This window comes from Argiope bruennichi, chromosome 8 (assembly GCF_947563725.1).
Source record: "Argiope bruennichi chromosome 8, qqArgBrue1.1, whole genome shotgun sequence".
NCBI classification, from domain to species: domain Eukaryota; kingdom Metazoa; phylum Arthropoda; class Arachnida; order Araneae; family Araneidae; genus Argiope; species Argiope bruennichi.
This window is the reverse complement of record NC_079158.1, coordinates 21,639,677-21,655,778: the sequence shown is the minus strand read 5'-3', so window position 1 is coordinate 21,655,778 and position 16,102 is coordinate 21,639,677. Positions and strand designations below refer to the sequence as shown.

Sequence of the window (16,102 nt, the reverse complement as noted above, 5' to 3'; positions counted from 1 at the left end):
TATACGCTAAATATAGAATTTAATTTCAAATTTAACTATGGTAGATTTTTTAAAACAATTTTAGCAATAGTATATTTTATAATACAAAATTAGATTTTTAAAATATCAAGTGTATTATAAAAGGCTTTAACTGTATAATTTGTAATAGAAAACACAATTCTGGTTAACATAAAATATTGTAGCATACATTCAAAATATCGTGAACAAAAGGAATTTAAATAGAAAATATATTTTATCCCTTTTAACTTTGATATAACTAAGTTTTCATAAGAATTCTAGAAAATAAATTTAATAATATTTTAATGAAAAATTCTAGATATTTAAAATAATATTTACATTAAACATCTTGCTTATATTCTATTTTAAAAAATTTAAATAAATTTTAACAGAAAATATATAACTTTAGTTGCCAAATCAGATATTGTTTTTACAGAAATATCAATTAAAATTTTTACCATAAGAATTATTTTTCATTATTTGGAAACTCTTAGCATATTTTTTTCAATATGTTAAATGGAATACATGAATATGATTAAAAACTATATTTTTATATTGATTACTTGCTCAAACTTTATTATGCTTCTGATACTATATCGTTTTTTAAATCTTTTGGAGTTTATAATTAAACAAATGAATAAAAAGCTATGTTTTCTCCTTTATAAAAACGATACCCCATTAAAGAAATAGTTACCCAATATATATCAAAAGAAAGAAATATTAAAGAATTAATTTAAATTGTTTTACTCGCAAATAAAACCATAGTTAATAGTTCAAATTAACAAATATTTATTCTTTCTGTGCATATTATTAATTTAAAAGTGATTATTATCATGGTGTTAAAATGCCATTTATAGTTTCATGAAGTTAAAGCATACCATAACTAAAGACAGTACTATTTAAGATTGATAAAATATAAAAAACACATAAAACTTTGAACCCAATTAAAAAAGAATTTTAAACATATGAGCCGTTTATTTTGAAAATGGGGCAAGTCCATTTTTCGTTATTGCGAGATATTCAAAGGTTTACCTTTCAATAAATTTAAAAATATTGGTAGGTATTAATAGATATATTTTTTTGTATTTTGTGGTATCAGATAATGTAAGTTTATAATCCAATAGTGTTTTGCAGTTTAGTTATTTAATTTAACTCAAGATAAAAAATTTAATTTGGGTCTTAAAAGAAGAAATATCAATAGCCCCCTCTTAAACAAATTTCCTCATAATCTGTGGTACTTGAATATGCTTCCTGCATCAAGCTGTCGTGCTTTTAGACAACGCTTTTAGCTTTCTCAGCTTTTTAGTTGAATATTCATTTCCAAAACAGAATGTGTCATCTGATCAGAAAGTAATGACATTCATGGTCTTTTTCCTAGACATGCAACCGAACATAAGATTTCGATGAAAAATTCGTATATTTCGTATATTCGTAAAAACGTAGTATTTACTTGCTTATAAAAAATGGCAATTTTGAATCAAGAAATGAAAACATTCAAACGACTGGGATAAAAAAAAATATCTATCATCGGTAAGATAATAAAGAAAAATTCATTTGAAAGAATCTAAAGATATTTTAGAAAAGTCTTTGTGTCTGGTGCCAATTTTGTATAAAATGCAATGTCAGCAAGTCAGGAATGCAAGTAGAATTTTAAATTCATTCTCCATTATTGTAAGAATATTTATTTCCAATCAATATTTAAGATGGATAATAACATTCCTTTATCTCCAGACTCATCAAGCATGCGTTTAATACACAAGTACACGAAAATCGAATTTGAATTTTGGGCGACTTCTTTTTTTTCCGATAGAAAGAAATCAAAATTTGGCATAGAACTACAATTGAAGTTGCATCATATACAAAATTTCACTTATTTAGAGTTATTTAGTTTCTGAATTATTGCATTTATATGTAGTAGAAAGTACCGATTGTCACACTGTGACAGATAGGGTTCAAAATCTGGTAAGAATGTACATTTTAAATCATAAATATGTGTATGAAATCTTATTTATCTGGCACTTTACATTATGTAAAATAGTCTCTCGTGCAGTTATCGAATTATTCGTTCTCGAACACTCGGAGATGCAGAATTCCTCTGAATGTATTTCATTCATAATTTAATAAAAATTATAAATGTGCTGTTAATCATTTGCCCTCGGAAAAGTAATTCGATGTATAATTATTCACCTAATACAAAGATTTATTTATTGCTTCGAAAAATAAGTACATAAGCATATAATCCTTAAAAGCAAAAGGCAGGTTCGAAGACATAGAACATAGATATTTTGCATTTTTAAATTCCTTTTAATTCATCCCGGGAAGGCATAATATATTTACAAGAAGGTGCGGACAAAACACGTCCACCACAGAGCGAGACAAGAGCAGAAGTGGGGAAGAGCGAGAAAATTATTCCTCTTCCTCGTCTTATATAACATGAGATTTCCGCCACATGTCGAGTCAATACACGTGCTGACCATGACAAGGGCAACGGAGGGATCATTTTCACTCGGCACGTGGAACTGATGGCGCATCATTTTAACAAAGCTTCAGTGGAATTAATTAAATAAAAAAAAGTGGAATGGGATCAGGAAATAAGAGAACACTTTAGAATGACATGGGCCGAATTAGGTAAAAATTCAGGAAATTAATTTGGATTAAATTAGGTATTAAAATATCATTACATATATATATATAACTGTTTTATGTTGAATTATCCCGTTTAATTCATTTGCATATTCTTACTACTCTGTAGGTATTTTTAACAATCAAAATTAAATAAATATAAAAAACGGCAAAATGATGCACCGTCTTGAATGGTGAGTCAGAGTCACCATCCGAGTGCAAAAGGCTAAAATTATACTAAATTTTATTTGTCAAGTTTAAATGTACACGGACAAACATGATTTATAAATATGATTTTCGGACTGAAAGATGATTTAAAAAATGTATTTTCGGAAAGGTCTGGAATGTGAAGATTCGTCAAAATCTCGAATACTACATTTTTGACTATTATATAATTTCGTTTCATATACAACGTGTACGAGGCGGAAAAAATGTGGCCTCTATGGCCAAAAAAATATGCTAATGTCTGTAATCAGCCAGAAATTGTTTATATATCATTTTTGTATAAGTCAACATAAAAAAATTCATTAACAATTCAAGCCATATTGAATCACGTACAAACAGCAGAATCGTACATCCTTAAAATTAGAATCGGTTTACATTCAGAGGACACTGCTCCAGTAAATAACTGTAAAAAAAATTTAAGGTCATTTGAAAGACACAAAGAGAAAAAAACTATTTAAGGCGTATAACACACCATTCGAAACAAAAATCTCCATAAAGGAACAAAGATACACTACAAGAAAAAAAAATATTAAAAAAAAATGCGCATAAAAATATATCATTGTTTAGAACCTACCAGTGACAAAACACAAAAAAAAAAAACAAATAAAAATTTCTTGAATTTCACCCCTTCTTTTCAACAAGACACCATGAAGGCATCTTTTCTTACTTCAATGCTCAAAAGGAGAAATTTCGCTTTCGGCGTAGAAAAGAAGAAAAATTATTCGAAACGGTGACGAAACTCCGCATTCTAGTTCCGACTGGGTTCTTGTACTGGAAAATGAGTACTCGTCAGAACTTTCCGACACGGAAACAGACAGAGGGTGCTCGAATAGGGAGCTCCGGAAGGGCGTAGAACAAAATTTTATTTCACGCCAGCCTAATCACATTTAGCTCTAGAAAGAGATGCATAAATTGCGACAACTCCGCCTGCCCCTGCCTCGTCGCGGTGTTTAAACGAAAAGTTTAAAGTGTCAAATTGGAGAATTTTTATTTTATAGTCGCACGACTACTGAAAAGAGAGAAAGTTTAAGATTTAGAGTTGACAAAGTTTAACTTGCTTTTAGTCGCAATGTTTGTGCATCTTCTTATTTGTGTGTTACGTAAAAAATGGAATTTCTTTGTAATTTTAGTCTATTGTTCTGTATAAAACATTTTTTAAAGCTTCTGTAAGTGGTTTATAGATATATATTCTAGTCTTGCTTAGAGAGTGAAATATCTGGGAGGTTCGTTAAAAAAAACTTACACAAGTCGTGTCACTAGTAGATAAATGCATGAAATCCAAGGATTTATTCCGGTTTTGTATCAAATTTCCTCATGCATTGTTCAGAAATTGTTCTAAGATTATTAAATCGAACTTATTTCTTTCATTTCCAAATCTATAAAAATCTTAGCAAAGAAATAATTATAAATTATTATTGAGCGTATTGAAAATAAATAATAAGGAATAAAAAATTGATTTCAACATGGGAAAATAAGCGTTGTAGATTTAATCACTTGACTGTGAATAATGCTGAACACATTCATTTTCATCTTTTTTTTTATTTTTTTTATTTAATTATTTTTTTATTTTTTATTTATTTATTTAATTATTGTTTTTATTATTTTTTTATTTATTTAATTATTGTTTTTATTATTTTTTTATTTTTTATTTATTTAATTATTTTTTATTTATTATTTATTTATTTAATTATTGTTTTTATTATTTTTTATTTATTTAATTATTTTTTATTTTTTTATTTTTTATTTATTTAGTTATTTTTTATTTTTTATTTATTTTGCTCAATGTTAGTTAAATAAATGCCATTATTTGACAAGGATGTTTCATAAATTGATATCCTTCTGCAGAAATTTAAGAAAAAAGAAAAAAATAATTTCGTTATTATTCAATATTAATGTGTAAAATGATAAAATATTACTATCGAGATATGAACAAAAGCTGCAAATGTTCCTTTTTCAGAATTTAATATCTTTATTTATTGAATTTATACAATATTAAATTGCGACGATATTTAATATATTTACGATGCTTCATTGTCAATATTAACAGAAAAATTTTAGAGATATTATAAATATAATATAATCAAAAATAAGGAATAGAAGACTTAATATTCCTTAATTAAGATAGGTGACTATATAAAGAAACTGATTTTTGGCGAAAATATCAAAAAAATTTATTTATACCATTTTTTTCTAATAAAGTCTTAAAAAGTTTTCATCACAAATCCATTTGAAATTTGTGTCTATACTCATCCGTTTAAAATTTAAATTGAATCTTATATTTACACGATTTTCATCTTGTTTTATATTTTTAAAATGTCATTTTCTCACATTCAAAATTTTTGTAAAATCACCGTATTAAAGTCTCAAATTAAAATCTTATATAAATTTTTTGTCTTGAAATTTAGCATAATAATTTTTAATATGTTCTAGAGCTCTTGAACAGTAAAATAAATAGAAATAGAATAGAATTCATTTAAACAAATTTTAGAATTGCTTTGATACCTCGAAAAGCAAAAAAAAAAAAAAAAAAAAAGTTGAAACTTGTTATTGAATTAATCGGACCCAAATCAAATTCTGAAAAATTGGAGAGAAATACAACTATTTTTTAGTTCATCATCTAGATAATAACTTATTTTTTAAATTATACTCAAAATTTTGGACAAATCACTTGATAAACTTCTAAATTTCTTAAAGTTATTTCATTCTATTTTTACAAAACAGTACAATCTACCAATTTTCAAAATATTTTTGATTTTTATTAATATTTGTTTTATATTATTCCGACTGTTTTTTGTTTTTTAATTTTCTGCTGTTTTTTTAATCTATTTCACGCAAAAATTCAAATATATATGTATTTTTGATATTTTTGCTTAAAAATTCAGCTTGAAATGAATCGTTTATATCCATGAATGAGGTCTTTTATTATGTATTTCATAACATAATGATAAATATACAGAAGCGTCAATGAGTGTGAATCAAATTCAGATACAGATCTTGAATTTCGGTGTCACGACATATTGGCTCATTGTATTTTTAAAATATGATATTTGCGAAATAATTTCAATGAGAAACATTTTTTTTTTCAAATTCCAAAGGGGGAATATATCAAAAACGTGATATTCAAATCAAAACCTTTAAATCTAGAAAATATTTATCAAAACTTTGCGAGAAACCAAAAACAAGATTTGTATTTTGAAGAAAACATCCGGATTAGATAATCCAATTCATGCTTAATGCATACAGCACTTCTTAAGAAAGAATGTAACTGAATTTATAAAATGGGATTCCTCGAAGAACGTTTGTTCTCAACTACAATCGATTTTTTTTTGTTAGCACTCTTGAAACTATAACCAACAGTTATTAAAAGGTGTCATATCTTGCGAGAAATCAATATGGTATTTCTATTGCTATACTCGCAACCAAATAATTCCTATAAAACAATTCTAGAACATCATTGCCAAATCTAGAAGCTATTATTATATAGAGAATTTTAATTTTTCTTCAAAGATACAAAATTGACCGCAAGTTTCAATTAATTTCATGATCTTGAGAAATTTTCATGTAAAATCGGTTCTTGGAAATGAGATCATAAAAAAACTACTTTTCTTTAATAAAATAATTGTTTATATTGTTACAAATCTATAATGTTGCTTTCCAGCATGGTTAGTTCAATTACTGAAAAGATTGTTTTACGATCAGTTCTGTTGGATGCTGATCGGATGCCGAATCAGTGCTCTCAGGAGTTGGCGACAAAACAGATAATACTATAATCTTCCAGAATTTTGGTTCCATATAGAGCAATCTCTATCTGGAATCTTCCAAAATTCCATATAGAGCTAATAGAAACCGAGATACGCCTGATTGCTCCAGAACCTTCTCTGTTCCCCCGCAAGAATTATAAAAGACCGTCAGTCTCAAGCCGAAATCAATCGTGTATAGAATCAAAGGATAGAGTCAACGGCGAATAGTTGGATCAGTCCAGTGGAGCTCAAGCGATTGCTGAACTGAGCTGAGTGCAGAGTCCTGTTGTTTATTGTGGAAGCAGTATCGAGTCGTGTGAGGAGTAATAAGTCGTGTAGTAGCGAGACGGCAGTTGGATACAGCTAAAACGAGGAGACAGTGGAGAATTGCAGGCGTTTGGAGAGACAGTAGAGAGAAGCTACAAAGATTCCCTCCTCCTGCTGAATTCTGTCTGGCCGCTTTGTGTGCTGTGATTGTTAATACAACCGATTACTACTTGTGGACCACTGTTCGTTGCAGTGTCTGCTGTGTATTGTGCATGTGTTCGGCTGTGTATTTGTTGTCTGTGTACTCGTGTCAATAAAAGTCGTCGTTCGTTATTGAGGCCTGTTGATCGTGTTTCTTCATCGACTAACAAATCAAGAGAACCCAGAATTCCGTAACAATATGTAGAATAAATTATAAATAATGAAGAAAAAATTAAAAACATTGAAACTTACCAGCAATTTGTTCGTCTGAAAGACCGTACTCTGCCTAGAATAGAAAGAAAAATGAAGATTAGATTAAAATACTTTAACAAAAAAAAATCAAAGTTAAAATAATTTAAATTCTGTAATAAAATGCAGTCAGAAATAAAATGATTTTCAGGATCATTATCACAACTTTCATTACAAACCAAAAACCATGTTGATAAAAATCGAGGAGATTACATGAGCGATATTTAAACAGACAAGCAATCTCCAAAATTTCCATCTCCAACAGAATGAGATTATTTTATATAAAAACAGAATTATCTATCAACTAATAATTCCCTATAACTGATTCGAATTGAGCATGTAATGTTTTTAGCAAGCAAGTAGATTTTAGAACTCTATTTCCTTAAATGCCAAATAAATAAGTTTGCAAAAACTACAAAATTCTGTGAATGGTAAGATATTTGGATAATATGGACACTTAATCAAATATAATTAGTTAGATTCCTGTATGTTTAATCATGCTCACGTAGTTATTAGAATGTTTATGAATCCAGAATCTAAGTTTCAATAATATGTATAATTTCAATAATATCATAACAGATAAAGACATTTTTGGATATTAGTTTATAAAGAAAAAAAAAAACCTAAAACGCATCATCCACACCATAAAGATTTACTAAATATGAAACTAAATGAATTATTAAAAGAGGAGCATCATAACGTACACTGTATTACCGCAAGAAATCTAATTAGGCCATGGATAACAGCTGATAATTAAAAGGTTTAGACATGCTATGACATCAAATATTCTATTAAGGAAATATTAATTATTTGAGAGTATAAAACTTTGTCTCCTCTTAACCTTTGAGTGCTAAAACGATTTTATTGTAACAATACAATATCTGTGATATAATTAGATGATTTGTTTTTCAATTTTCCCATTACCTAATAAATTCCTTTTGTATTTAAATGGTTATTAAATTGTTAATCTCGCAAAAAATCTTTCTTTAAAAATTAAATTCTTTTAAAATTGTTAATCTTTTTTGTAAAGTTTAAATTTAATTTTTCAAAAAAGTCTATATGAACCCAGAAATTCCATGTTTCTCCAAGGGTCACCTGCCACGTTCTACAGACTAAGCAAACTTTACAGATACGCACCAAAAGGTACCACGGAAAAAAACTTATACAAAACATCTTTAAATCGCTATCCAAAAGCTTTAGAATAGAAATAAATTATTATTAATTAGGGTTGAGTGTTATAAAACTCGTAAGAAGTTTACGATAAGAATTCGAAGAAGTATGAGTTGTCTTTTCTTTCATACATGTAGAATATATAAATGTAGCTACAGCGTAGGCGCAAAAATTAGTTTCCTAATTAATAACTAAATCATACCTTAAAAAAATGTAAACATTACTAGTTGATATACTTGGATTAAAACCATTTCATACAATATTTTTTAAGTAAAATCTACTTTTATTTAAAATATAACCATACAAATACTTTTATCGTCTGAATCATGAACCTAATTAAAATTACAATATCAATTGAGACAAACGATTTATAAAAGCCGCAGAATAGCTCATTTTCTTCATAAATTATTAATATTTGTTATATTATTCCTTCAAATTTTTATCATTAATGCTAACGTATAAGAAAGGATTATCTTATCCGGATAATTGATTTAAACTCAGTTTAAAATATTGTCTTAAAAAAGTGATATAGCCATAAAAACAAACATAGTCAAATGACTTATTAAAATGAAAGAAATTAATAAAGTAGTAGTATAATAGTTGAAAGTGTGCATAATACTTTTTTAAATTTCTAAGTAAATGCACATTTATCAATTGTTTTGTACTTTAAAAAGGTGGTGGTATTCTTTCACACATTTTATATAACAAGTGTGCAAAATTTCGTTGAATCATCCACCTTTTTAGGTAGAAATGTGGATCATAGTCATATGTGACTTATTTATATTAAGAATAGGACAAAAACAAGCACTATAATAATAAGCGTAGAAACATTTTATTAATATTTGATTTTAAGATATTAGGAACCCGGAAAAACCAGAGAATCGTGAAGAAATTCAAGTATATATTATTTCGAAACATGCAATTAAAATTTCCACACTCAATTTAGATATACAAGATTGCAAAAGATAATTAAATTGAAATTGCGGCAAGTTTTAAATTGTTTTTGTTAAGAGGGTGAAAAAATAAAAAATTCCTTCATCATTCTCGCATATTATTAATAGTTAGTAGAATAGTTAGACTATTCAATACTTCATTTTTTTTCTGTAAAACTTCATTATTTTCTGATTACTTCAAATGCAATCCTATGTCGAAACCAGTTTTAAAATAGCTTACCGATATAATAGGCACCTTTAATATGAGACTTCATTTCATCGAAAATTTAAAAAAGAAATCTGAATTTTAATTTATAATTAATATTTTAGGAAGATTGCTGCCGTTGTTGGAGCTAAAAATAATGTATGTTGAACTACGCCGTATAATTAAACAAGATTTCATTTTAAGTTTTTCACCAACAAGTTCCTAGAAGCTGATTGCCAATTTAAACAGGGTTTACTTTTTGAAATATTTGTCTTTAAAACTATGTTTAATATATGTTGAGAGAGAATTTAAAGTAAAAGAGAAAAACATGAAATTTGAAATTTAAATTTCTGGCTTAACATACCGAAATTAATTTTGAAGATAAACAGTCCCATTATTGATTGGTTTTACTCTCTTTTTTTTCTGCTCTTTCCACACTAAAATGGGGCTACGGTGGCCTGGTGGGAAGGTCTGGTCTTTGGAAACGGATGGGTTAAAATTTGAGACCTGATTTCACCGAAGGGCCGTCGTGTAAGCTGGTGCATGTTACATCCGTCAGGGCCAAACGTATTCCCGCTGGTGTAGTGTGGAAGTTTAGAGAGGGGAATACCAGCTCAGGTGTCGTCCTCGTCACCTGATCACAGCTCAAAATTACGAGGTCCATCCCAAAATAGTCCTAGTGTTGCTTTAAAACGGGACGTTAATATAACTAAACTAATTCACACGAAAATAATAAATTTCTTCCAAACTGACACAGAACTGAAACTAGTCTCAGGGTGACTTATCACCCGACCTTAAAATTTCTAGTCATAAATATAAATTTCGGTTTTGCTGAATTCTACAGCATTTCTAGTCTGGTATAAGAACATTCCTATCGGATAGATTCCTTTTACCTGAAAATATAAGGAAACGGAAATTTCATTGTCTTCGTCACCTCTAATTTCATAAGGTTTGAAAATTTATACGATGTTGGAGAAAATAGTTGTTGATACCAAAAAAAAATATCACATGCTTAGGTTAAAAAGAAGTCGATGTTGAAAACAACATGTCAGCTCCTCATTCTGAACAATAACAGATATTTAAAAACTTTTAGTAAAAATGTCTATCTTATAATGATGCAACAGTTCCGCATGATTAGATTTAACTTTCTATCTTGCGTCAATAAGAAGTAGACGAGAAATGAAACTTCAAATACCTCGCCACCATCCCCATAGCCTCCCCCCCCTGGTACAATCAGTTGATTCGATTGTGAACTCGGCCGAGGTTCTAGTCCCCCAAATAATAAATTGCTCACTGGTTCAAATTCATTCAAAATTATTTAAGTGTTGACCTGATAACACCTGTTCAACAGCTCCTGAGAAAATTATACGTAAGTTTCATTCTCGGATTTGAAAACTCTCCGCGCTTTTGCGCATGCCTCAGGATGTATTTATTTAGTCAAAATAGAGCTTAGAAGAAAAGCGAAAGGAGATGCTTACATTTAACAATAAGGTACACTCGGATTATTCGCGGCCTACGGAGGCGTAAACACTGTAGATAACTCATAATATTGTCGGGAAAAGATACTAATTCACAATAAAATACGAGGGCAAGCCAAAAATAATCTACACTTTTGACATAATTCTGCTTAAACAGTGCACACTGACTTCTGTCCGTGCTTATTTTATTGTTATACTGTTGTGGTAATGCTATGAATGTTTGATCATAATTCCGCCATTTTCCATCCTTCTGTTGCAGATATATCAAGGCTGCTCCATTAGAAGTTTGCACCAAAGAGGAACAACTAGCAGTGATCCGATTTCTCTGCTCGGAGGGTGTCAAAGGGTCAAACATTCATCGCAGAATATCATCGCAATATGGGGAAAGTGCACTATCACGTAAAACTGTGTTTTTGTGGCTCGAGAAGTTTAAAAGTGATCGAACAAGTGTAATGCATGAAGAGGAAGCAGGATGGCCATCAACCTCCACTATTAAAACCATCAACAAGATGAAATTAGAGTTATTGGAACACCCACCCTACAGCCCAGACCTAGCTCCACCTGACTTTCACTTTTTTGGGCCACTCAAGGATGCTTTGCGTGGTCGCCGATTTGCCTCAGATTTAAACGTGCAAAATGTAGTGCAAAAGTGGTTTCACGACCAACCGAAAACCTTTTATTTGGAAGGAATACCTAAGCTCGTTGACCGTTGGGCCAAGTGCGTTGAAAAGGAGGGAGATTACGTAGAAAAATGATGTGCCTAGTATAACCCTAGCTTCATGTTAATAAACTGTGGAATGAAAAGTGTAGATAATTTTTGACATGCCTACGTACTTTAGAGCAATTTTAAATGAATAAACGGAAGATTCATGTTCTTAAAAATTAATAATTCACTTCTTCGCAAAATAATTTTTTTTTATGTTAAAACACTTTTTTTATTTGTTATTGAATTTTTTCGATAATATTTTGAAATTAAGAAAAGTAAATAATATCAGTCACATTTAATCATATCATATAAGATATTCTTTGTGCCACTCCTGAAAGCTATTATGCCACGTGAACTATGGCCATCCAGAGACATCTCCCGACGGTCATGCTTGAATTATCTATATATGCAATCAATATGCAATTTTGAGTCAAAATAAAATTGCACGGTCAAAAACATCACGCCATTCACATACACGTGGAAAAGAAACTGAACAAAAAATTATCTAATGGAGAGGAAATCAAGGTAAAAAATTTTGAAGAATTCCGGAAAGGAATTCATTCTTCCGAGTCTCACCCCTAAGTCAGATAGAATCAACGAAAAATGACAATCTCAGGATACGAAAATGAAAAGCATACTATATTGTGAAAGAAAGTTGTCTAAAAGCTTACAGATATATTTCATACACACATGCTGAACGTAATTTCCAAAAAACAATATCTTTCATTCTTGATTCCATATTAACCAACCATAACTACGTATTAGCATGTCGAATTACGTCAGAAATGAAAGTGGTAAAAGCTTTGTTAAAGATAAAAACTTTCCTCATATATTGGTGACATTGAATAATATTTTTTATTTATGATTCAAAAAGTAATTATAAAGATGCTTCATGAAGCATATAGCTCTGTACCTTAACAAAATTATATTAGATAAAAAAAACTATACATTATAAAGCGGATAGCACAATAAGTTAATAAGTTAATGAAATTATAACGATAGGATGATCACAAATTCAGTTACTGGAAATTAATAAGAAGCCTTTGCATTTCTTTGTAAAATGTTCATGATAGATATTATACTCCGCTTAACACTGATAATATTTTTAAATTTACTCTATTTACTTTCAATTTATATGCATAAAATATGATTTTAATGTATAAAATGCAAAAAATATGAGAAGAAAATCAATGAAATAAATAGAAAATTAAAACAAATATAGGTTTGGTTTAGTTTAGTTATATTAACATCCCGTTTTAAAGGAACACTAGGGCTATTTTGGGATGGACCTCGTCATTTTGAACCACGGTCAGATGACGAGGTCGACACCTGAGCTGGACCCCCTCGCCACATCACACTAGCGGGAGGACGTTTGGCCCGGAAGTTTAACGTGCACCAGACGCGCTTACACGGCAGTTCTTCTGTGGAATCAGGTCTCGAACCTTAAACTATCCGGTTCCGAAGCCGATACCTTACCACCAGGCCACCAAATCAAATAAATGATCTAAGTTAACTTTATTCTAAAAAGTTTCCTTATTTCCTGATCCAATTCCCACTTTTTTATTTAATTATTTCTAACACGCGCTTAACAAAATTGTCGACTCTGTGGTAATGGAGAGAAAAATCCTTAACAATAATGCATCTTTTTAAAAGATACGTAATATTCCCTTGCCTAAATCGACACATGATAAAGAAATCACCATCAGAATCTTATAGTAAAATCACTGCAGGGACAAATTTCTTTCTCTTTTGCTCTTATATGCGATGTAAACTTTGGTCTTTTTACTATCGCCTCTTCCCTGCACAAAATGATTCCATGAAAAATAAATTGAAGTAAATTTTAGAAGTTTTTTCTTTTTGGTCGTGCATTAGCAAAATTATTATATTATATATATAAAGATGATTCAAAAGTTCTTAGACAAACTTAAAATCTAGATAAATCAAATAGACATAAGTCATTATAAAACAGAATCCTGAAGTTGAAATACAAAATGATATACAAACACAGGTTTCGCGAAATATAAACTGACAATCTAACTGGACGAATAACGATATTACAAGACTGAAAGAAACAATGGTAAGTTGGTCTCAGTACCAAATGCAGACGTTTTTAACATTTAAATTAATTATTCACAGAACGTGTCGTCTAAAGCAATACACGCCTCGCATATTGTTATTCCTGCAATTATGTTACAAATCTGTCAGCAATCTCGTATGTATCATTTGCCTTATATATACTTCCATAACATTGATGGTATATATCTTAGAATGAAATACATCATTGAAAGCTTTAATGCTCAAATGTTATTCAAAAGCTAGTTTTTAAAAACGTGTAAACACATTTATCATTTGATGGTGGAAAATGAGCAATTACAGTTATTAAAAATCTTTTCTCTGCAAGCACTTTCTAATTACTTAGAATGCTCTGAATAACTCGAAAGAAGAGACAGCGAGCTGCCCGCATTTCGGCGTTATTAAGGATTCGCTTTCTTCCTCCTCAACATTAATTAGCCTCCCAAAGATGAAAGAAGGGCGAAAAAGTATTCTTCACTTCCAGGTAATGGCATTCACAACTGACTTCGTAAAACAAATCTGTGGGTTTAAGTTATAAAGTAATAAGAAAGGAAGGGGAAGAAAAAGACTTTCTCGAATTGGATTCTCTTCTTGAAATGAACTTGGTTTAATTTTGAGATATACTAGGTTCCACTCTTTGGAAATAAGAGAGCTTTTTTTTTTTTTATGGAAATGCATTGTATGATATTCATCATTTAGGTATTGCAATGTCTTGTTGACTGAAAAAAAAGCATTATTCAAGTAAACACTTAGAACATTTTATTTTGAAAAATTAAGTATCAAAACATATCTAAAAAGTAAACACATACATCAAAGAATTCTATAAAAGTTAATTAATAAAATTGTCTGTTATTCATTGCACTCGGAAAAGTAATTCGATGCATAATTATTCTCCCTCATTCCTACCTCGTTCAGTGGCTCCCAAAAATGAAAATATATACTTGTTTTAAGTTGATGTTACAGCTTCACGCCGATAGATGGCGTATCTGTCGAGTACAAAGTTTTAGTTAATTCTTTTTTGTATCGGAACGTAGTGTGTGTAAGAACGATGTTGGGTCCTAGACGTGGCACCAATTGTGAAAGGTGTCCTAATCTGTTACAGTTTACCTGAAGAGGCACAGAAAATGTGTCCGAAAATAAAATGGTGTTCACCAAAAGGAAATGAGTATTATTTGAAGAGAATTACAGTTGAGTTTCCTCGAAAAAGTAATCTACATATTCTTACCATTCTGTAGGTCTTTTTAACAATAAAAATTTTAAAAAATAAATAAATAAAACGTCAAAATGATGCACCGTCTTGAATGGTGAGTTAGAGTCACCATCCGAGTGCAAAGCGTTAATACTATTAACGTTTTCTGAGCCGGTATCATGGTCTAGGGATAGAGCATGTGGTGACGCTTTATATAAGCCAGACAACAGATACGAGATATGATTAATTACTTTTGTCTTGTGGTCATATTACTCGGTTACGAACCCAAACATTGCGAGTTCGATCCTCGCTATCGCCAATCGCTACAAGCGTCTTCCTCATGATCTGGGCTTCCCGTGTTCGAGCCCTGGTTTTTCTTTACCCTGTGTTCTATCTGAGGAGTGTGAAAGAGCCCTCCTGTAAAAAGGAATTGTGCAAGCGAGTGTGTGAGTGTCATCTTCATATGAGATAAAGTCAGACTTCTGATCTCGGGTGCTCAGGGGGCTTTACCCTCAAAAACTAATGCACCCCTCTCTCAACGATCTCTTGTCTTGGTTTGAACCGATGTTCAATCCAAGGGCGATAAGCAACAAACAACGTTTTCTGAAAATTCGTTCCATTCGGAATGGCGAGCCGCATTTGTTATTCATAGGAAATAAGTAAAATTGTTTTGTAAATGACAAAATACATTGTTACAAAGGGTGCCAATTTCGATATGCAAATTTTTATCGATATTTTTCGAATATTTAAAAAATTTCAATATTACATTTTTTCAGAACACAGCATGTAGTTATGTTATTAAAATTGAATTGTCGAGAAAACTGCAACACATGATTTTAGTCATCAGTGATATTCATAAAAATATTATAAAAATACTTAGATATTTTTTAAACCTTTATTAAATTTAGAGGCAATTTTTAAAACATTTGATTTGGCAACTTCTTCTGTTTATACAACATTTATTCAATTTTTTTCCGTTCTTTTCTCACTCAATTTTTTTTTTATTTCAGTTCTGCAATGGACCTTCGAAAATTATTAGAGAAAATTT

General features: G+C 30.0%; 1 protein-coding gene across 3 annotated transcripts in view; it reads right to left on the bottom strand.

Annotated features, from left to right (window-relative positions):
* The window catches only part of LOC129981865 (calmodulin-A-like), a 315,003-nt gene that overhangs the window by 171,928 nt on the left and 126,973 nt on the right, over positions 1 to 16,102 (bottom strand). For all 3 annotated transcript variants that reach the window (XM_056092901.1, XM_056092900.1, XM_056092899.1), the window contains one exon: positions 7,305 to 7,338. In XM_056092901.1, coding sequence (XP_055948876.1) covers positions 7,305 to 7,338 — 34 coding nt within the window. The remainder of the gene's footprint in view (positions 1 to 7,304; positions 7,339 to 16,102) is intronic.